Source organism: Colius striatus, chromosome 2 (genome assembly GCF_028858725.1).
Source record: "Colius striatus isolate bColStr4 chromosome 2, bColStr4.1.hap1, whole genome shotgun sequence".
NCBI classification, from domain to species: Eukaryota; Metazoa; Chordata; class Aves; order Coliiformes; family Coliidae; genus Colius; species Colius striatus.
In genome coordinates, this window is record NC_084760.1 from 46,058,286 (window position 1) to 46,081,993 (window position 23,708).

Genomic DNA, 23,708 nt, shown 5'->3' on the forward strand with positions numbered 1-23,708 from the left:
GTTAAACTGCTGATCTACATTGATTTTTACTCCTTTGGGAAAACAATTATCGGTGTTTTTAAATATAGCTCTGAAATGTGTAGTGGGGTAAATGATTTTCCTTTCAATTCCTACTAAGCATCTCATTGAAACACTATCATTGGCAGATAGCCAACATCACCTCTGAAAATTTGAGTTTTTGTTTTTTTCAGAGGCACATTTACAAACAAAGATTAGACAGCATTTAATGATCAGTCCTTCAGTTACTAGAGCTTCTCTTGGACTCTTAGTAAATGTTAGTGCTAAAAAGCTATTCACTTTGGAAACAGTTGTAGTTTCATGAACTATGGCCAATGATGTGGTAATTTTTATGTTAATGAGGATGATGGTAGTAAGGAACAGGCTATTTTTAGAAACTTTTTTCACAGCTAATTGCGCTGTGGATAAAATATCTAGATAAAGCCTTAGTGTGTGCCCACTTCTGCAGATGGTCAAATTGTGTGCACAAAGCTTCTCTCCCTCTCCAGTGGCCACGTGAAGAGAACTTTTATTTGCTTGCTGGGTGTGTTTGCTGCAGCTCTGGATATGTTTCCTATAAAGCAGATCAGACTTCCCTCTGGATATGTTGCAGAGAGGAACCTTCCCAGGTGCAACAAAGATAAGTGCAGAGTCCTGCACCTGGGAAGGAACAACCTGAGGAGCAGCTCTGCAGAGAGGGACCTGGGAGTGCTGGTGGGTAGCAAATAAACATGAGCAGCAACGTGCCCTCACAGGCAAGAAGACCAATGGAATCCTGGGGGGCATGAGGAGTGTGGGCAGCAGGTCAAGGGAGGTTCTTCTCCTTCTCTGCTCTGCCCTGCTTCTGGGCTTCCCTGTTCAAGAGAGGGAACTGCTGGAGAGAGGCCAGCACAGGGCTACCAAGATGCTGAGGGGACTGGAACATCTGTGTGAGGAGGAAAGGCTGCGGGACCTGGGGCTGTTCAGCCTGGAGAAGAGAAGACTGAGGAAGGGACCTCATCAACACTTACAACTACCTGAAGGGTGGATGTCAAGAGGACAGGGCAAAACTTTTTTTGTCTCAAGTGTCGGGACAAAGATGGAACGTAAGATGGAACACAAAAAGTTCCACTTAAACATAAAGTGCTTTACTGTTTAGGTGAAGGAGCTCTGACATAGACTGTCCATAGAGGTTGTGGAATCTCACAGAATCACACAGATCATACAGAATGGTAGGTGTTGGAAGTGATGTCTAGAGCTCATCTAGTCCAACACTGTGCTAAAGCAGGTTTGACCCAGGTCAGATCACACAGGAACATGTCTAGGCAGGTTTTGGAAACCTCTCAAGAAGGAGACTGCACACCCTTACAGTAAAGTAGTTTTTCCTTATGTTTAACGTGGAAAGTCTGTTTAAATATTTCTTTCTCTAGGGGGTTTCAAAACCTGACTGGACACGTTCCTATGCCCCCTCATTGAGGGGAACCTGCTTGAGCAGGGGCTTGGGCTGGATGAGCTCTGCAGGGCCCTGCCAACCCCCACCATCTTGTGGTTCTGGGATTCTAGGTGTCACAATTTAAACTAGAAAATCGAATGGATGGGGGTTTCAGGAGCAGCATGATCTTTGCTATGCAATGTTGTACTGCAGAGAAACAGTGCATATTGCCATACCTTTAGTACAGACATGACAAATTGCAAGGCTGCGTAGAAAAACTGCATTTATTTTAGGTCCTGGATTGTTTCCTTTGTCTTTCTGAATTAGTATTTTTTCCACACACATTTTTTCCTCCAGTGTGCCAGACATAGAAGTTAGGACAATAACAATCACTACCTTTAAAATAGCCTCCCAGAGAAAAAGCTTCTGCTAAAGATCAAGGTACAATTGAGACCCTTTTTTTACCTGAAATGGAAGATAATTTCTGCATTACCAGTCCCCAGACAACTGTGGGTTGCACAGGCTCACACATTGCTCTTATCCATTCAAGTGGTGGTTTTTCACACCAGCATTCAAAGTTGTTTTCTGAGGCTCTTTCACTAAGGCCCCTGACTGCTGAAGTCAGTAATGAGCATATGGCTGGAAACATACAGCCAAATGGAAAGGAGTGCAAGGATAAAGGGATGCATCTTGGATAGAGAGTGAAAATTTGCCAGGCACTTAGACAGAGAGAGCGTCATTCATGAAAATACACATTGTAGCTCAAATCAGCAACAGCAACTAAATGCACGTCATCAGAGCGGATAAACCATGATGTCAAATTGAAGTTATTGACGACTTAGTTGTTGATTTAGGGGATGAGAGGTTGTTTTTTTAATGAAAAAAGCATAATGACTTTGCTGTGAACATAATTAAGAGAAGCTTTTGCGGTGCTGAATGGCATGGGAGAGAGCATATAGTTGTACTGATGCTTCTTATGGAGAGGTCTGATGAAGGAGGATTAGATTGTGAAAAATATTATAGAGTTGCTGGTCTCAATGTTTTTTAGGGTAGAAGACCTGCTTTACAGGGATCTGTGTTGCAAAAATTGTGTACTTAAGACAATGAAAAATGCTATATTTCCTGTACTTAGCCCTAGGGGAAAGCTGACCCTTCCAGAAATGTAAAGACCAAGAGTCCTGTGCTTGGTAAAAGTGAAGGTGAAACTTCACAACAAATTGATAGAGGTATTCTCATGGGTTTCTCCAAAACTGCGTAATAAATGGAGGCTCACTTGGAGCACCTGCAAGACCAAGCAGATGGGGCTGCTCGGTGCAATGAGCACAATCTGGAGAGATTTGTCTTGGTGTTCAGATAGATAGTGTGTTCAGGAGTCAAAACCGCACTCCAAGGTCATACTGCTCATGCCCAAGGCCTCTTCCAAATATGAATTGTCTCTTCTTATTAGTGAGTTGTATTTTAGCAGTGCCAGGGACTGTCGCAGACTGGGATCTCCTTGTTCTATGCAAACTTGGAGAGAGCAATTCTCCAAGAGTGTTAGACATGAGGCAACCTGTAGATCCTGACAGACCATGGGTAAAAAGAGATAGTAGATGGGATGGGATGGGATGGGATGGGATGGGATGGGATGGGATGGGATGGGATGGGATGGGAGGCAGACATATTCCCTCCTCATCTGGCAGGAGCAGTTTCCTCTACTGTGTAGAGAATCATGGTATTTGTGATGCTGAGGTGCACAGTCTTGGTGAGTAACTTGCTGAAGACAGCTTCACATCAGTGGACTAAGTGCTTCTGTCAATTAGTTTGTCTCTACTGTAGTGGTTTGTTCCTGAGTTTAATGTGATAAGGTGTTCTTCCTGAAGCTAAAGATTGTGACGCTTCTCTTGGGTTAGAAACTTCTGGAAAATAAGTCTACCTTTGGCATGTGGATTTGGAGGTTTTGAGGCTGTTGGATCTTCAGGGATGAATCACAAGGTCTTTTCACTCTGGAAGTTAGCAGGCAAATCCAGATTTTTCATCTGGCATTCAAAGCCTCCATATGAGGCATTAGAGAACATCCTAAAGTAAGCATATAGATCAGTCTGTTCAGTAGCAACCAGAACCATACTGTTTTTCTCAATTTGCGCTATTGTAATAGCTCAAGAAGACATACCAAGGTCTGCAGTGATGTGCTGCTGATAAACTCCTTTAGTATTTAGAGAGTCTTCTTTAAGGAATTTAAAGAATCACAGAATTCCAAAGCAGTGGGGGTTGGCAGGGCCCTGCAGAGCTCATCCAGCACAAGCCCCTACTAAAGCAGGTTCCCCTCCATTATGGGGCACAGGAACATGTCCAGGAGGGTTTGGAAACCTCCCAAGGAGCCTCCACACTCTCCCTGGGCAGCCTGGGCCAGGGCTCCCTCACCTCAACACCAAACAAGTTTCTCCTCCTGTGCCACTGGCACTTGCTGGGTTCCAGCTTGTGCCCATTACCCCTTGTCCTGGCACTGGCCACCACACAACAAACACTGGTAGAAAGGCACAAATCAGTCTCTACTTCTCAGTTGTTAGGCCATTGTCAGTATCAGTGAATGCAGATCCTATTATTACATTTTAATTGGACTAGCATTTACAAGAAAGACAGGAAAATGCAAATTTGGAGTTAAAACAGAGCCACATTTTTGAGCCACAAGCTTCTGTTAATGCATATAATTAAACTACTAAGTGATTGTTCATTCCCTGTAGAGTTGGAAGTGTCATTCAATGCAGTAGCTTTCAAATGCTACCAGTATTCATAGTCATAAATAATACAGCTGATGGAGATAGGGAATGCTCTAATATGGAGAATGAAGATAATGTTCATCTTAATGTAGTTGGACATGAATTTAATCATCTGTTTAAAGCAGGGATTATAGTAAAGGAACTAATTCAAGAGTCAGGTTGAACAGCACCTGATTGCTGGAGGAAAGTCATTAAAAATAGATCTTTTTGTGACCTTTATTTTTAATAAACCCTGACATTTTAGTAAATGGCTTTAAAAAATTGCTGCGTTTATCCTATAACTGCTATCTCCTCAAACAGTTGAACATCTTCAAAGCATGGAGATTAAAGATGGTAACTGTATCTTTGGTCTGTAAAATGTGGAAGTGGAATAGCATTTTTCTCTTTTTGGAAAACTGTAGCTGTTGGATGTCTTCAACACATGTTTCTAATTTGTTTGGAACTTAAGGTGGTCAGTAAAGTCAGATTAAAACCGTGAAGTATAATCTTTTAATATTGTCTGAGTTGTGCCATTACCAAACCACTGTGTGGTCTCGTTATGATCCCAAATCATCTGGCCTTTCTGTTGTAACTCTGAACGGATACAGAGGTGACTGAAAGGTTTTCTCTTTTAAAAGGCTATTGCAAACACACGTTAAATACTTGAGCTTGGGACTTCATCTCCTGATCCGTTCTCTTCTTACATTCTGATCTTTTTTTGGTTCCCATAGTGTTCCATTGACTTTTGGCTTTGCACTGATGTCTGTTTTCTTGGACAGTAATTACAATGTCATGCAATTTTTAAGACTCAAAGCAATTGACGGGAGTTGGACAGAAGGATTCCATTGTGTGCTATGGTACTGCCTTGATGGAAAAATCAGAGGCTTCTTGGCACCTAAATGACTAATTTTACGCCCACTGGACCCTGATTATTCATAGTGGCAGGGAGTTTATGAGTTTGGTGGATGAATGGATCCTATAGATGCCATTAGCTTTAATAACAGGGAACTTATACAACAAAGGCATATGCTACTAAAATCAATTACTGTTCTCATAAAACATGTTAGCAGCTAACTTGTATAACCTTGTAGACTGATTGTGTGTTGATGGGATCTTATTAAGATTCATTGTTTGTAATCCAGAGAGCAGCTGTTCCTACAAGGATGGTATGTTTAATGAGGTTCAGGTGAAGCAAAAAAAGAAGTGAATTCCAGGATTTTCTGATTACTTATTATATTATTTGCTGAGAAAAAGTACTCAACTGTTCTCTCATACCTCATAAATTGGGCAAAGATGTGAGAAGTGTTATTTTAGGCTATGAAGAGGTCCGTGTTTATGAACGTCCAGATGAGTTAAGTTTCATCTGATCTGAAGTGACCTTTTTTAATTACAATTAAACCACTATGGTAATCTCTCACATCCTGTCCGTCCTCTGCACGCACAAATGTAAAATTTCACTCTAGCATCCGTCTTTAGACATGTTAAATGCTCACTGGCTTTAGCTAGAGGGGAGGAAACTTCAAAGAAAATTGGTTGAGTGGCTTTGAAGTTGTACGTGCTTCTGTTTGGAATATTCATGCATGCGAGAGCACTATGGCAGAGCATCCTCCAGTGATTCAAACAGACTGGAAACACGTAAGGATCCATTCTTGCCAGGTCATCTTTAACGTCTAGCTTCATGGTGCATTAGCAGACGTGGATTTAAGCCCTGATTGAGTGCTTGCTAGAGCTGATGGAAAGCCTCCTGTTGACTCAAGTAATGCTATGGATGATGCTCCCTGGAACAAATGTTGGTTTAGGGATTGAATTTGTTTTGGCAGTAAACCGTTCAGAACGTTTTTATCAGTCAAAGACACCTTTTAAGGTGACTAATTAAAAAAAAGAAAAGGCTACAATTCCTGCTGAAGCTTGGCGTGTGTTAGCATTTTATAGTTCCTTTGTTTCATGAGAGACTTAATCAAGACTGTTTGTAAATGGGAAAAGGTTAAGCCTTTAAATATCGGGATTTACAGAGACTATTTAAAGTTTATTGCTGGAAAAGGGGGTTCGGGAAGAAAAGGAGACACCGCTTTGTTATATTGTTTGAAATTAATTACTTCTGAAATAACTAAGCTTGAGGAATATTGTGAAAAATAGTCTAAGAAATATGGAAATATGTTGGGGTTTTTTAATGCTGAAATATGAGGCAGCGTTATCAGACAGCTTAGTATATTGACGTAAGATGTGCAGTGTGTATGAAATGGCAAAATTCATGATGTGATTGGAAACCTTAACTTTTGACCTTGCCATTGGCTGCTGGGTGGCTTTAACCTCAGTGTGTGCTGGTGCCAGACTTTAATCTGCAATGTAAATCGGTGAGTGTTAAATATTCTGACTGGTGAATCATACACACTTTTGCAGTCTGTTCAGTATCGTTGCAAATATTAATGCATAACCTCACTGTAAGCCTTTTTTTCGTGCTTGGAGTGGCTTATTTTCACTTCCTGTATCTCATTTGGGAAACATCATTACTTCTATACCTTAAGGTCTTTCTCTTCCTCAGTGCTGCTTGGTCATAGAGCTCCTCTTGTCAGAACAATCACGTCTTACACAATTCTCTTATTCCTTCACAGTTGCTTTGTTTTACATTGTGAGTGGTTAGAGCTGCTCTAAAGATGTAAGTCTGCACTTTTGGGTTGTTTCAGGACAACAGGATTCTGACTTATTTTTCTGACCCTACGCTACCTCATATGCCATATGACTTTGGATTACACATCTACTTCAGCTGGCTGGTTTGAAAACGAGTCCAGTGATTTATTTTTCCCCTCATCTTTGCATCCTGAGCATCAGATGCACACGAGGACCAGCACAGAGGTGGTAATAGTGGTCAGCCAAGGGCAGAACATGTTTGCCTTCTCTGACAGCCACCAGCAACAGTATTGACCCATAAAGTCAAACTGAACCCTTGGAGCAGAGGGGAGGACACATGCTTCCAAGAGATGCATTAAGCAGACATAATGGTACTCTGCTGTCACATGGGGACAGATCCTGGTTTTGACCTTGATTCATTACTGGAGTTGCACTTGATCATTATCCCAACTGGAGATATTCTGTGATTCATCAGTGGTACTCAATAGAATGCTTCCTAACCCAGCCGAATGCTGAAACAAAAGCAAAGCTCTCGCCCAAAAATGCATGTTCGATTCTCTCACATTGGTGAAGTGAGTCATCCTAGTCAAGAGTCCATCAGGAATCGGAGCTGGCACAAGGCTGGGAGCAGGACAGGGTGGCTTCAAGCGTGGGCAGGCCAGGGAGCCATCACATCTGCCTGTTGTGCTGCAGTAGAAACCAGCCCAGAGTACCTCCAAATAAGTCATTTATCTTCTGTCCTCAGAAGTAATGATGATGGTTTTATTATTTTATGGAGCTGGCAAGATAAGAATATTTTTTCATCTCATGGTAGCCACATGAGATTTGTGACAAACAAGAGTGTTTATGGAGTGCATAAGCAATCCTGAGGTAAGGAGGAGACCAGCCTTATATTTACACACATTCCAGAGTGAGCAGCTTGACAGTGGGGTTGTCATCTGTCTTTATCTGGCTTTGGCCAACTTTCCTGTAAACCATTTACTTTACAGATAGTGCAGCTTAATAAGATAAAAGATGTGTTACCCACCTTGGATACTCTTTGGGCAGAAATGAGTTCATTTTCCTTTCTGAAGTCTTAGGGTTGAGAACCAAATTGCGCAGTGAGTCTATAACGAGATGAATGCAATAGTGCTGAGGCTGTATGAAGTTCTTCCAGCAGCAGCAGCTTTTGCAAAGCTTCAAGTAACTCAAGTCGGTGCGTTGATCTAAGTTTAAAACAACTCTGCAAAATTTAACAACAGTACCTCCCCCTTGTGGTGTTTTTTATTTGTTATGGTGCCATCCAGGACTTGATGCTCTTTAAACCAGCAGTGCTACTGGGATGATGATTCCTGAAGCTTCACCAGACCATGAATGCAGGACTTGACAGGTAGTTTTCCGGCAGCAGTATGGAATTGAGATTATTCATCCTGGACACGACAAGGCTCCAGGAAGACCTTATTGCAGCTTTTCAGTATCTAAAGAGGGCCTATAAGAAATATAGGACATGGGGTAATTGTTTTAAGCTGAAAGAGGGGAGATTCTAAGAAGATACAGGGAAGAATTTTTTTATGATGAGGGTGGTGAAGCCCTGGCACAGGTTGCCCATAGAGGTTGTGGCTGCCTCGTCCCTGGAAACATTCATGGTCAGGTTGGATGGAGCTTGGAGCAACCTGGTCTAGTTGAAGATATACCTGCTTGTGGCAGAAGATTGTACTAGATGGCCTTTGAAGGTCTCTTTAAACTCAAACTATTCAATGATTCTATTACTTTATCCATGGTCCAGATATTGTTTTGTCCTTAAACTGACTCAGCTGTCCCTATCTCTCTTTTTGAGAATGTGTATAAATGACTCAGGATGCTGCTCTGCCTGGAAAATACATTTTCTAACTGGTTTATTTTTTCAGCTGGATTAGCTCTCTGGTCTGTTTTTCTCCATAGCACCACAGCAGGTAGGGTGGCACAGGAGTGGGGACACGCAGGGCAGAGGCTGGTGAAGCTGGCCTCAGGCTTAGGCAGGGAGTCTGCCAGAAACAGCCTATGCTGATGTGGTTCTGCCGTCCCTCTGACCTTGCTCATCTCTTCGTGTCCTTGTGCTGGATCTAGCACGCCTTCTAGGCTATATGGATCCGTTTTGGTGTGCTTAAGCTAGCAGCAAACTCCTTTCTGCTTTTTGTTGAGTTGAAGTATGGTGCAAAGACATTTAGATCTGCCCAGATGGGGAGATCTTGCTCTCAGGAGGCTGTTACTAGCATTTTATTCCAATGTTGGAGCTTTTCAGAGTGCTCCAGGGGCTGGGTTAGCACACAGCAGTGATAAGTAGCAAAATGTCTGGGCCATTTGAATTGTTGACAGGAAACTAAACATGAGCAGCAATGTACCATCTTGGCCAAGGAGGCTAATGGCATCCTAGGGAGCATCAAGAAGACAGTGTGGGCAGCAGGTTGAGGGAGGTTCTCCTCTGCCTCTGCTCTGCCCTGGTGAGTCCACATCTGAAGTGCTGTGTCCAGTTCTGGGCAGGCAGGTTCAAAAGAGACAGGGAACTGCTGGCGAAAGGCCAGCACAGGGCTACCAAGATGCTGAGGGGACTGGAACATCTCTGTGAGTAGGAAAGGCTGTGGGACCTGAGGCTGTTCAGCCTGGAGAAGAGAAGGCTGAGGGGGACCCTCACCAATGCTGAGAAATCCTTAAAGGATGGGTGTGGAGAGGATGGGACCAGTGCTAGGACAACGGGTAACAGGCACAAGCTGGAACCCAGCAAGTGCCACTGGCACAGGAGGAGAAACTTGTTTGGTGTTGAGGTGAGGGAGCCCTGGCCCAGGCTGCCCAGGGAGGGTGTGGAGGCTCCTTCTCGGGAGGTTTCCAAAGCCACCTGGACACGTTCCTGTGCCCCCTGATGGAGGGGAACCTGCTTGAGCAGGGGCTTGTGGTGGATGAGCTCTGCAGGGCCCTGCCAACCCCCACCATGCTGGGATTCTGTGAACATGTTGAAGCACTTCAGCAGAGTGCTGGTGATTACCAAAGCTAGCATAGTACCTGGTGGGACCGCAGTAGCTTGCCATTAACTTAGCTTAAGACACTCATATTTCTGTATTATTATATGAACACTATTCTAAAAAGGGTTTGAGGAATGGATTTCAAGTAGCAGCAGTCTAATCCGGTTTTAGATCTGTCCTGTAGATGCCATTGCAATGAATGCCATGTCATCGCTTAAGTCAGTTTAGTGGTTCAGGGTGCCTTGCCTAAACTTGATTTTTATTTTTTTCATTTTTAATTTTCATTGCTGAAATTTAATCTGAAGAAATCTTAATATGATTGTTGTGTAGTGTGAGCTAATACTGTTCAATATGTAGTTCTATGCTGGGATTTAGTCATAGGAGCTATCAGGAGATAGTTTGTCTTCCCATTCTCCAGGGTTGTTCAGAACATCATTGTAGAATAAATCTGTTTTTCTTCATTGCTATTCAAATGACATGTCACAGACACATTGATTAATCTCTAAATGTTGTCTACTGAGATTGAAGATAAGTGCACTCACTTCTATTGTTCTAATTCTGAGCCAAGACTGTTACAATAAATGGTGCAGTATCTATTGAATTAATGTTGAAAGGTAGAAATAATGTACAGATTTGTCTCGTAGCATTGTCACATGGATTCGTTTTTCTTTAGTGGCCTTCTCTTTAAATCTAGATCATATTCTTTCTATTTCAAAAATGCTTTAAAGTGATAAATGTAGACAACTCAATGTAAGCCAGTAATCTCTAAAAAGTACTTAAAATTGCCTTTACAGAATCTGTCTTGAAATTAGTTTTGTTGGGGCACTGAAACCCCAGGAAATGTAGCTTGCTTTGCCCTGACTTGCATTTTTTGTTCCACTTTTGCAGGAGTTTTTTGAGAATCCTGCTTTTCGCCCAGATGGCATGAAGCTCTATCCAACCCTAGTGATCCGCGGCACTGGTCTGTACGAGCTCTGGAAGACTGGGAGATACAAGAGCTATCCCCCCAGCACTCTGGTGGATCTGGTGGCCAGAATCCTGGCTCTTGTCCCCCCATGGACACGTGTGTACCGTGTTCAGAGGTAATGTTCTGTGATGAGCCTTGTACGTTTATTTATTGCGCTTGGAGGAATTCTTACTTGTAATTACAGCAAGATCTGACTCAGCCTTTTATTATTTTTCAGCCTTAATCCTTAATGCACTAAAGATTTTTAAAACTGTTTCCTATCTCTTCAAAATGGAAAAAGCCAAGTAGAATGAGAAGCTGTTTAAATTGAACTGCCTCTCTAAAGCACCCAGAAACTTCAAGATTTCTGGAGGCCTAGCTCTTGCTGCCAGCTAGAGAAAAGCACAGGATGCAGCACAAACAATGCTTTAATGATATTGATGGATAGTTGCCTCTTGGCTGTGGGTGAAGTTTCCTCTATTCATTGCACGAGCTGCGAGGTGTGTCATTTTTGTTAGCTGTAAAGACTTCCTTTCTTTCCCGTGGGTGTTGCAGGGTTTTCATAAATGAATGATGATAATGCTGTTATTTTCGACACTCACCTCCTGAGACAATAGCTAATACTTCATTTAGCACTGTATTTTCAGTGTGGGGTCTTCCTTGGATTATTTTCTTTCTGTTATCTCATATTTGTCTGACAATAGGAAAGGAGGCTATGGCATACTTGCCTGTTTTTTGCATGTACAGACAATACTCAGTTGGCTTTGAGCTACATGAGCTAGAAGCAGTGCCAATGCCTAGCTCTCCAGGAGAATGCAGAACAAGAAAGCCTCGTGTATTAGACCTCACCTGCTTGGACTTCCTTAAGGCATTTGATTTTGTGCCCTATGAGAAACAGAATGGAGCAGGGATAAGCAGAGAGAGATGGTAAAGAAAGTGGCCAAGGCAAGGAACATTGAGTAGCTTTGACAAAGAAAGTATGGACTCAGGATTATTAGTGGAGCTTCTCAAATTAAAAACTAATCTTGCTCAAAATTGTATTTATTTACAGTGACACAAAAAGTAATAGGGCACTGAGGAAAGCTTGCATGAGATCACCATGTGAAATAGCAGAGGAGGAAAAGTTCTTATTGTCTTGGTCTGTAATGTGGACAAGCCACTGGTGAGTGCAGCTGTGAAAAACATTTTATTCAGGATAACTCATCTTAGAGATGAAAATATTAATGCAGCAGCCAGACAAGGCTTTGGAAAGACCTTGCCTGGATAATCCCCACCTTCAAGAGAATGAACTGTGGAAATACATGCAGAGAGCCATTGGTCTGTTGTTTAAGGATAGACATGGACAAAAATGATATCTGCAAGTCTCTCAGATGAGGGAAATAACCTTTTAAGAAATAGGAAAATTGATCTGGGCAGAAAACAAGAAAATAGGAAGTAGCCTTGCAGGAGACTGGTAGCTGGAAGTTTTTGGTCAGGACTTAGTAGCTTTCCAAATTTCTGGAGCAACTTTCCAAAATTACCAAACAGAATGAGAATTATAGAATTACAGAATCATAGAATCATTATGGTTGGAAAAGACCTTTAAGATTGAGTCCAATCATTCACTTCACATTGCCAGGCCCATCACTAAACTAAGCCATGTCCCACAGCACCTCATCTATGCATCTTTTAAGTATCTCCAGGGATGGGAACTCCAGCACCTCCCTGGGCAGCCCATTCCAATGCTTAATAACCCTCTCAGTGAAAAAGTTCTTCAGCTCCAATCTAAACCTCCCTGGGGGCAACTTGAGGTAATTTCCTCTTGTCCTGTAATTCATTACTGGAGATAAAAGATTGACCCCCATCTCACTACAACTCCCTTTCAGGCAGTTGTAGAGATTAATCATAAAACATGAGTTACAGGAATTTCTACTTGATGTTCCCTCAGACTTGTCCCATGTCTCACAGAAGTGTTATTAAAGGCAGAACTTCTTCCTGTTTTCCTTCCTCCTCAGCCATTCCAGTGTGGACACGATGGCTCGTTGGCTCATGATGCTGTCACCATAGCATCGTATCTAAAATGAACTGGTTTATTCTCAGAGGACAGCATGAGTTTGCAGCCTGGCAGATCTTCTCCTAAGGAACACAGGCCTCAAAAAATCTCTGCTTGGTGTGCTGATTTGCCTGAGCTTGACTGCAATTTCTTCTGTCGACGACAGCAGCCTCCATCCAGCTGTCAGCTGGTTGTCAGTTATTATGTTTCCGTGGAATAGCTGTTTTCTTACCAACTGGCTCATGTTATCTGAAACATGTTCACGGTGATTATGGACTTTAACACCTCCAGTGCAAAGTCCAAAAGCTATTACTGTGATCTAAATTGCTTTTGGGACCATTGTGTGACTCTGTAACAGAATAATGAACAAAGCCAGATTTCTGAAAACATTTGTGGCTTGATCCCAACACTTCACTGAGGACAACAACTTCTTTCTCTTTCTCCATTACTGCTTCAGTTTCTTTCTGCATTACTGCCTCAGTCTCTTTCCATCTCCCTCCAGCCTGCTGCCTCCACCCTTTATATCTTGCACTTCAGACTCTTATTTCCACCAACTTTTCAGATTCAGCTTGTGCCTCAGACAGCAGTTTATCCTGATCTCTCTACATCCTGACTGGTCCTTTGGCATGTGCATTCAGGTTTTCTAGCAAACACTACCAGAAAAAGACTAAGCATCCATGCCTTTCCTTATGAGGCCCACTGTTCGAAATCTCGGTTCCTTAATACTACGTTTTGAGGAAATATAAAGGACTCTATGTTTTTTGTAGTCTGTTACGTGCTTAAAATAATCAGTTTAGTGAGTTGTGTGAGCATGAGAGAAGTGTCACTGACACAACATTGTAGAAGTCTTTCTGCTTCAGGAAACCAGGTCAAATATGTTTTTTTTTTAAAAAAAAAAATCAACTGCTGTTGCTAGTGGCTATTTAGAGGAGAATATGCCTTCCAGGTTTTTTTGTAACTGTCAGAGATGCTTAATACTGTATTTATCTTGAATGTTTGTGAACCTCATTATCACCAAAGTGCTTTGGTGTGTGACAAGGTGTGAAACGGCAGGAGAAGTAGTGACACACACCTTGAGATTTATTCTTCTATGGATCTCAGTGTGAAACTACTGATGGGGAGATGTAGGCATGAAAAAATAAAATGCCTTCCTCAACTGAGGCTGTATAATTAGAGCTGAGAGTAGACACAGGGTCTTCAGACTTTCACCATGTGCTTCAGTGAAAGCCAGCTGCCTCACAAGTGTCCTAAGTAATGCAAAACGTTTGAAAAATAGAAGATTAAATAGGCCTTGTTGAAGCTTCTGGCAAGTTAGACATTAACTTTAATAAGGTCGGGATTTAATCCCCTGTATTCCTGAATTTGTTTAGCATTTTAACAAGTCCTAAAATCACTGGTACACTGCTGTCTTGTGGCCATTTGAAATAGGCAGTTAATGTGTACACTCGTGATGCACACAGAGTATTCATTTAAATAATCTGACCCTAATCTGAAGTGGGGTGGAAAACTTATTTCTTGCTTTCCATTTCTTAAATGCTCCTTTTTCACATTCATCTTTTAATTTAGCTTGCTCCCTAGTAGGCTGGGAGAGGGGCTCAAGTTATTCTATATTGTAATCTGTCTTTTATATGAAGTACTTCTTTTTCTGTTTCATAGTTGATGCCAGATTTAGCTAAAGACCTGGTACTGGAAGATGTCAGGATGTTCTATCCATGTCGCTGTTGAGAAAACACATACAGCCTGACTTTTTGGAGTCGTTCCATAATTAGAAGAAAGGCGTTTAGTTGGATTATCACTGTAGATCTAACATACCCTGATGAAAATGCTGTTCTCCTCTAGTGCGTCCTTTAGTCACAATGTGAAGTGCTCATTTCCTCTAATTGAAGCTCTTTGAAGTATGTTGTGTTGGCTCTGCAGTGTCTTATTTACTCAAAGAAATCCACAGACTAAATGAACTGGTTAACTAATTGTAATTTGCCTCAACTTTTTGGCATGTGGATGTAAGAGGTGAGGAATTTTTCGTAGCCTCTTTGGCTTCATAGAAAAAAGAGCAAGGAAAACATGAGGGGAAGGTAAAACACAAGGCTTCTGTTATGCTGGAGGAAACTGTACCAGAATTGGAGTGAAGTGCTGAAATGGGAGGAGAATCCTGGAGTCTTGGAGCCCTTCATAGAATCACAGAGTCATTTAGATCTGAACAGGCCTTTTAAGATCATCAAATCCAACCATTCCCCCAGCATTGTCAGAGCCACCACTAACCCATGTCCCTCACCCCCAGCTACACGGCTTTGCAATCCCACCGGGGTTGGGAACTCCACCACCTGCCTGGGCAGCCTTTGCCAGGGCTGGACAACCCTTTGGGGAAGAAATTGTTCTTCATCTCCAATCTAACTCTCCCCTGGTGCAACTTGAGGCTGTTTCCTCTTGTCCTATCACTTGTAGCTCAGGAGCAGAGACCGACTTCCCCTTAGGCCACAACCTTCTGCCAGGGAGTTGCAGAGAGTGATCATGTCTCCCCTCAGCCTCCTCTTCTCCAGGCTCAACACTCCCAGGTCTCTTAGCCACTCACCGTCAGACTTGTGCTCCAGCCTTCTTTGGACACCTTTGTTTTCTTTTTCAATAGTAAAGGGAAACTCCTTTTCTTACCCTCCTTGCCAGTGTCTCAGACTTTTACAAGGCTGAAGTGACACAAGGATCAGGTCTTTAGGACCCCTGAAGACCTTTCTCTTTAGTACAGCTGCTGCCAAAAATGATAATTGTTAATGGAGGCCACGGTGTGAAGCAAGTCCTCAAGGACCTGAATAGATCAATTAATACATCTTATAGAGGTCATCAGACAGCTGCTAGATGGTGATGACTTTCAATCACTACTGAAGCAACATGGATTAAGCTAATTACATTACCAATTCCCTGAACCATCCCATTCTGTTCTTTTTGTGATGCTCTGTTCTTTTCTCTGACAAATGCTCGCATAGATAAAGAGGGAAAAAAAAACCACTCACCAAAAAATGTTTGAGTCCTGTTTTGAAAGGAACTTGTTGTACAATTTACTGTGTGTCTTTAGTACTTGAATGGTTTATATTTCCCTGTGGAAGATCTGAGGGGATTTGGATTACACAGTAGTGCACGTGATTGGTGGAGTTTGAGCAGATGAAGGGAGAGGCATTTGAGATCACCAGATAGCATAGCATTAGATAGAACAAGTGAGATGTGGCAATAATCATGTTTATTTTTCAGCTTGTTCTAAATGCACGAATCCTCCTTTACCTAAGAGGTGGTATTCCACTTTCTTTGGGATTTTTTTCCTGATGTAATTTCTAGTGAGACAAACTGCCCTGGAAAGCAATGGAGAGGCCAAACCTGGTCTTGCTTTCTTATTTCCTTATATTTCCTCCCTTGGAGAACCAAAGGAAGGAGTTCTGCCATTTGTAGACTCATCATTCACAGTCACATTGGGAGGCCCTAGACTTTCTGTCTGGGCTTTGCTGCAAATCATTTGCTAAACAGAACATTTTCACTGTTAAGCAGCTAGAGTCGTGATGTAAGAATGTAATTCTGATTATTTTTTTCCCTGGTGGGCATTCAACTCGGAGACCACAGAAAGATGCAGCGTGGTTCCCAGTCACTGGTCTCCAGCAACAGATACTATGAAGAACACCTGACCTGGAGTCCTCAGCAAGGCACAGGCTTGGCTGGATGATTTTTTTTTTTGCTCCAGACTTCCAAGTGAGGAACTGAGAGCAAAATTATAACCTATTTCTTGGGATTATAAAAGCCCACTTTTGTCTTCTTACTAAAGTAAAATCTCTGGCTTTTTCCCTTCATTTTTCTCCTGATTTTAGTTGTGTTTTGCCTGTGTTATTTCTTGTTCAACTGAAGACTTGAAACAAAGGTAATTCAGGGAAGTTCCGTGGGCTGCTATTTGAGGTCTTGACTTAGGTAACCGTAATGGCACTTTATGGTGTGTTGTCTGCTAATGCAGTTATTTAAGGCTTTTGTTTTTCCTTTTATGTACAGAGATATCCCAATGCCACTGGTCAGCTCTGGAGTGGAGCATGGAAACCTGAGAGAGCTTGCCTTGGCCAGGATGAAAGATCTTGGGACACAGGTAAAATATTTGTCAATTGGTGTGGAGGGAAAGCTGCTTGATGACTTTACACAAAGTAGCAGAGAGGAAAGTAATGACTAGAAGATGCAATAGTTGGGCCAGGTTTACTGCTGAACTAAGTCAATCTGCAAAGGTCTTACAAAAAAAGCAATAAAAAGCACCTTGATGATACTTTTGAAAAGCTGTTTTTGTTTGGCTAATTTTTCATTTTAGCAGCACTTTCACCCCATTCTTGAAGGTACTTGATAACTAGTTTGTGATACTCTATTCTTTTGCAGAATTAAACCCTTAAATCAGAGAGAAAGCAGGAAGGTTTCTTTTTAATTTATGCTATTAGAAATTCTCCTTCTTTTCTTTTTCCCACGCATGCACTTATTTGACTGAACAATTGGAAGAAAAGCTCTTAGTCTGAGGCCAGAGAAATCTTGCAGGAGAGATTTCAGCACAAACAAATGAGACTTGATATTCTTGATATTTCTAAGGTCAAATACAAATACGAGCGGGGGTGGCGAGAAGGAGGGGGAGGGAGGAATTGCGTTTGTATTTCAAGTCAGAGGGAGGTTTGTACACCCAGTCTTGATTTTTCTCAGGAGGTTGCTGCAGCAATTGACATTCATAGTCTGCTCTGACAACACTCACGGTTTGAACCTCCCTCCAAAACCCCATTATCAGCCACAGTTTGCAGATCCTCCAGTAAAGTGATGCCCAAGGTCATTCTTTCTTGGGATGTCTGACTTCCTAGACAAAAACATCACACAAATCCCATGCTCCTGGAGAATATTCCAAAAGGCTTTAATTGCTCTGGTGTTCTTGTGTTCAGACGAGGGCAGATCCTCACCACAACCTTTCTATGTGTCTGTGCTTCTCTTCCTAGTTCGCTTTTTCTTAAAGAGATTTGAAGGAATTACTGCATCGAGCAACATCAAAGTCTTTGGCTACTGCATGTGTGCCTGTAGTCCCCCATGAACTCATGCTGCTAACCTATATTTTTGGTGTTTAGTTCTCTAGGCTGCTTTTAACTCCTTGCTGCCTTTGCCATCTCACTTAAATCTGGCAGTTGCAGTGCAGAAGATCATCAGAAAATAAACTCAAGGCTGTCTTCCTTCCAGCTGGGCTTTCCATGCCACTTAAATCTCTCCTAAGTCGATGCCCCGGACCTTCTTCTTAAGTCATTCTTCCCAGAAGCAAGCCAGGATTTGGCAGGCAGCTTTGCCAGCCACAGAAGCTTCCATCCCTCCTGCTGACTTTTTGCTTCAAACCCAGGCAGGCAAGACAACTTCCATGGTGCAACTGAGCCTTTTCAGTTGAGCTCTTCAGGGCTACTAGTGAACTTTTCTCTGGGTTTGATACTAACACCACATAATTTGATCTGAACCTGATCAAGACCAGCTGGAGAAATAGAGATACCTGATCCATGGCAGGCAGGATTGAGCTGAAGCGTTAGAGGGCTTGTCAGGCTGGCAATCATCACTTTTAGAAGAACCAAATCTGGAAATATCTCTGCTGTTCAGATGATTATAGGTTTTAATTTAGTGAGGCAGAAACACTGCAGCTGGTGGAATGAGGAACCAAACAGTCTGCTGCAATATAGCTTGAAATGTACTTTGCGTTTTTCTTGTGTCATAGGATAAAACTATAAATATGCCTTGTCCTCTTGTCTCTTAGCTTGGAAAAGGCCAAGGCAAGGAAGAGACTTGCAAGAATTTTACATGTTTGCAGGCTCAATGGTAAAGATCAACCATCTCTGGCATCTGTCTTGAGGTAACATCTCAGTGAGAAGTGTGTTTGAGGGATAGAGATCAGTCATGCCAACACTGCAACTTGTGTTGGTGCTTGTTCGAAAGGAATGATTCTTGAGGAGCCTTGTTGGAGGGACCAGATGCTGGCCTTTGTGAGTGCCAGCAACTGACTGAGTACCAGCAGAGATACACAGTTGAGACCCAGAATTTTATGTCAACATCCTTGAAGACATTGTCCTCCCTCAGTTCTGAGATTCTTAGTTGAAGAGTAGACATTTCTCTGCCTTTTACTGGACTCTTTGTGTAGCTAGGAAATTGTAAAGCTTAGAGGACTTTGTCTGCCCTAGGGTTCTGGCCAAACAGTGAATCCTGGTTTTACCATAGCTCACTATAAAAAAAAAAAAGCCAAACAGAGCCTCCCAGTTTTTTCTGCTATTTGAGAGATTGTTATTTAATATTGATAATGAATTTAAAAGCACTCAGAGAAGGACGGGGCATGATACAGAGCTGTGCTTGTTCTGAGTACTCTCTGCGTGAATTGGATTTTCATGCATTCTTTCCCCATCTAAAAGCCTGGCTTTTGGAGACATGTGGGCAGGTAGGTGTTGTTGCAGCAATTTTAGCTCTTTGGTGGAGGTCAGAGTCATAGAAGAATAAAATGGTTTGGTTGGAAGAGACCTTTAAGAAATCAAGACCAACCACTCACAGTGCCAAGCCCACCACTAACCCACGTTCCTCAGCACCTCAGCTACACGGCTTTGCAATAGCTCCAGGGATGGGGACTCCACCAGCTCCCTGGGCAGCCTGGGACAGGGGCTGACAGCCCTCTCAGGGAAAAAGTTCTTTCTCAGCTCCAATCTAAACCTCCCCTGGGGCAACTTGAGGATGTGTGTTTCCTCTTGTCCCATCCCTTGAGACCAATTTCCTTCTCTCAGGGAGTTGCAGAGAGTGGTCATGTCTCCCTTCAGGCTGCTGTTGTCCAGGCTGAACACCCCCAGGGCCCTCAGCCCCTCCTCAGCACACTTGTGCTCCAGCCCCTTCCCCAGCTCCGCTGCCCGGCTCTGGACACGCTGCGGCCCCTCAGTGTCCCTCTGGCAGTGAGGGGCCCAACACTGAACACAGCACTCGAGCTGCGGCCTCACCAGGGCCCAGCACAGGGGACGGCCACTGCCCTGGGCCTGCTGCCACACCACTGCTGATACAAGCCAGGGCGCCACTGGCCTTCTTGCCCACCTGGGCACGCTGCTGCCTCATCTTCAGCCACTGGCACCAACCCCCCCAGGCCCTTTCCCTGCAGACAGCTTTCCAGCCCCCTTGCCCCAGCCTGGAGTGTTGCCTGGGGTTGCTGTGGCCCAAGGGCAGGACCTGGCCCTTGGCCTTGTTAAACCTCATCCCATTGCCCTGGGCCCATCGCTCCAGCCTGGCCAGGGCTCTCTGAAGAGCCTTCCTGCCCTCACACACATCTACACTCCTGCACAGCTTTGTGTCATCTTCGTGTAGTTTTGTGTGGCCAGGTTTTGGTCAAGGGGTCTACAGGGTTAGCTTCATTGAACAAAATGCTGCTGGAAGCTTCCCCTATATGTTACAGGGCCAGTGCTAGTTGGCTCTATGATGGACCCCCCACTGATCAAGGCTGAGCCCATCAACGGTGGAAATAATGCCTCTGTCAATAAAGTATCTGAAAACGGGAAGACGTTGCCACAGAGATGTCAAACTGCAGCAGCAGCAGAAGAAAGTGAGAATGTGACAACAAAATCTCTGCACATACCAAGAACAGTGGAGAAGGAGAGGGAGGAAGCGCCAAGGCACTGGAAGAGAGATTCCATCGTGGTGGAGAGATGTAGTGAAGACCTTGGTGAGGCAAGTCCTGCCCCTGCATGGAGGCCATGGTGGCGCAGAGACCCACTCGCAGCCCAGGAAGGACCCCACACCAGAGCGGGTGGGTTCCCGAAGGAGACTGAGACCCCATTGGAACTTGCTCCACACTGGAGCACAACTTGCTCCATGGAGCAACTTGCTCCAGTGTGGAGCAAGTTCCTGGCAGGACCTGGAAACCCCTGAAGAGAGGAGAACATGCTGGACTAGATTTGCTGTCAGGACTTGTGACCTTCTGGGGGACTCGCTATGGAGCAGTTTCTTCCTAAGGGACTGTTTCGCCTGTGGATGACACACATTGGGGTAGCGTATGAAAAGCTGCCCCTGTGGGAAAGACCAATGTTAGAGAAGCTTGTGGAGGACTGTCTTCCATGGGAAGGACCCAACACTGTAGCAGTGAGAAGTGTGAGGAGGTCTCCCCCTGAGAAGAAACATCAGCAAAGTTCATCTGTCCATGTAGTAGATAAACTGACTAAAGTAAAGTTCAGCTGACTGGAAACTTTCATCCCCCTGCGGCACTGGGTCTGGAGGAGGAGGAGTCCTGGGAAGAAGGGAGGGGTGGGGGGAGATGTTTTAAGATTTGGTTTTATTTCTCATTTCCCTACTCTATTTTGAATGTTCATTAATAAATCAACCCAGTTCTCCCCAAGTTGAGTCTTTTTTGCCTGTGCTGGTAATTGCTGAGTGATCTCCCTGTCCTTACCTTCACTGCTGAGCCTTTTGTTACACTTCTCTCTCCCCTGTCCAGTTGAGGAGGGAGAATGATAGAAGCACTTGGTGGGCACCTGACAGCCAGTCAGGATTAAACCACCACGCATGTGCAAACTGACTGAGGGTGCACTGCATTTCCTCATCCAGATCAGTGATAAAGATATTAAACAGAACTGTCCCCAGATTCCTTCCCTCCAAGTACAGCAGTGCCTGTGGATGGAAACAAGCATTTACAACTCAGCTGCTTTGGGTAAAAATTACTGTGACTGCAATTTGCTGACAAAAGTTGGGTTGAGCTTAGCATTGGACTTCCCAGTAAATGCGCTAAGACATTAAATGCACGTGGTGTCCCACAGTAGAGTGCTTACGCCATCACAGCTGATTGCGAGTGTGTACCAAATCACTTAACTTTCACTGGCTCTGCTGAGAAGCACAAAAGTTTATGCAAACTGTAACCCATCTCAAGCACCGAGCTTGGGCCTTTATCTTCTCCTCTGTCTGATTTCTAAGGGAGGAAAGATTGCTTTTGGCTGTCTTTTTTTGCAGCATCAGTCCCAAGCCTCAGTGATACTCTGAGGATGCCAGGTCAGAGCGTTAGCTTTGCATTCTGATGTTTGGGTAGGGCTTCTGCAACAGTACTCGTTTAAAAGCAAGAAAGGAGTTGCTCAAATTCAAAACCTGACTGTATAAGGATTCTCTGGTGCTTTGATTTTGCCAATGTTTGACCTTCCCAATGCAGGGTAAAAGGAGTTATCACAAAATCTTTCTTCTCTCTGCTATTTTTTATATATTTTGACTTCGCCTCCAGACCCTGCTGTTTGTGAATCAAAGAGTATGGTTCCTCGTGAGCCATAATGGTTGCTTAGTGAATTGATTTTTGCCAGCATGTCTTTCCATTTAGCACCAAGACCTCTTTCTGTGGTATATTAGAGATGGATCGGTGAGCATTTTTATTTTGAAGTCTACCCATTTGAAATTCATCTGTGCAACTTCACGCAATTTCAGTTTAGTTTTAAGCTCAATAGGTGGCTGGAAATCTGTATGTTGCAGAGCTAAATGTCGTTCTCCTACATAATCTTTTTTTTTTCCTCTTTCTTTTCCTAGTGTCGTGATGTAAGGACAAGAGAAGTTGGAATTCAAGAAATTCACCATAAAGTGAGACCATATCAGGTAAGATTTGTCTTTTTTTTGTGTGTGTGTAAGAGCCTGTTTCAGACACAATTTGTTATGTGTGTTTGGTGTGGAGGAGTTGGAACCCATTTGTTGCACATCCGATCCCGTGGTTTGCCTTTGTAGCTGGATCCAATTATCCATTTATTTTCGCAGCAGTTTTGGATGTCTTTTGTTTGAGCACAGTCACATGTCGAAATTTATGGACCACCATGTTCAATAAACTGACTAGAGCCAGCAGTGATTTTGGTATTGGTACTGCTGTGACAAAATAACTGCCTTCCCTTTTCTCCTTCCTCATTGCAAATTTGGATTTAGAAAATAGTAGTAACACTATGTGTGCGTGCTGAACAGGAATGAATGTTTAGCATGAGTTAACAACCCTTTTTTCAACCTTTTTTTATGAGAATGTGTTTGATGCAGGCAAGCAGTATATGTGTAAATACACTTCTGCACTTGTATGTATAGATTCATATGTGAGTAGATCCCTTTAGTATATGACATGCTTTGTGGTTTTCCATCCTGAAGTAGCACACAAAAAGATTGCTATGCTTATTTTATGGAAAGGAAAATGTTCCCTGCTGATCTTCAGGCATCCGGTTTAGGAAATTAATCCTTTAGTTCACTGTAGTCACAAGGGAGGGATCAATCCTTCCAGAAAATGATCAGGAAGTCTGTGGCATCCAAGGAGATGAGCTTTCTAAGGTCACACCCATCTGACCCATCTCACTATACAGGTTATCATACCCTGAAAGTATTCTCTTCCTGTGCCTTTGCTAACATAAAGGAAGTGATTCTGGACTTTGCCTATCATATATCACCTTTACTTTCAAACCTGAATTGTTTGTGCCAGGCAGAACATAACTACCACCCTCAGGTAGAATGCTGAATCAGAATGACACGTCCCTCTCTCCTCCTCTATGCGATGAGCACATACCTACTTTCTGAATGTGAGCCACTAAACTGGAGTTAGGCTTCCTATGTGTCCGTCCAGAGAGAGATTCCAAACAGAGTTCCTTTCACTTGTGCTTTGGAAATTCCACTGCTTATTTAGGCTTCAAAGAGACTCTGAGTTTGGTGCCAGAGGTTAAATAAAATGCATATTCTTTGAGTTGAAGGTCTGAAAGATGTTTGCACTTCGCAAGTCAGAGGTTACTAGGAGCCATATTCTGGTTTTCTCCTGCCATTATGTGAATTCAAATAGAATGCAATACTTCCCATCTTGCATAAGAGAAATCCAGTATAACTGGATATAACATCTCTAAATGTTTTACAATCCCAAATGAATTCTCTTTTCTTACCAGATTTCTCCAAGAACTGAGGTTGTACTGACTCATTTGTACATGGGCCATGCAGCCTTTGTGCTCTGCTCCTGTTG

The 23,708-nt window shown here is 43.1% G+C and overlaps 1 protein-coding gene across 1 annotated transcript in view; it reads left to right on the forward strand.

Moving 5' to 3' along the window:
* Nucleotides 1-23,708, forward strand: part of ELP3 (elongator acetyltransferase complex subunit 3) — a 98,945-nt gene that overhangs the window by 44,534 nt on the left and 30,703 nt on the right. The window contains exons 10-12 of the mRNA XM_061990874.1: nucleotides 10,638-10,831; nucleotides 16,745-16,835; nucleotides 22,265-22,330. Coding sequence (XP_061846858.1) covers nucleotides 10,638-10,831; nucleotides 16,745-16,835; nucleotides 22,265-22,330 — 351 coding nt within the window. The remainder of the gene's footprint in view (nucleotides 1-10,637; nucleotides 10,832-16,744; nucleotides 16,836-22,264; nucleotides 22,331-23,708) is intronic.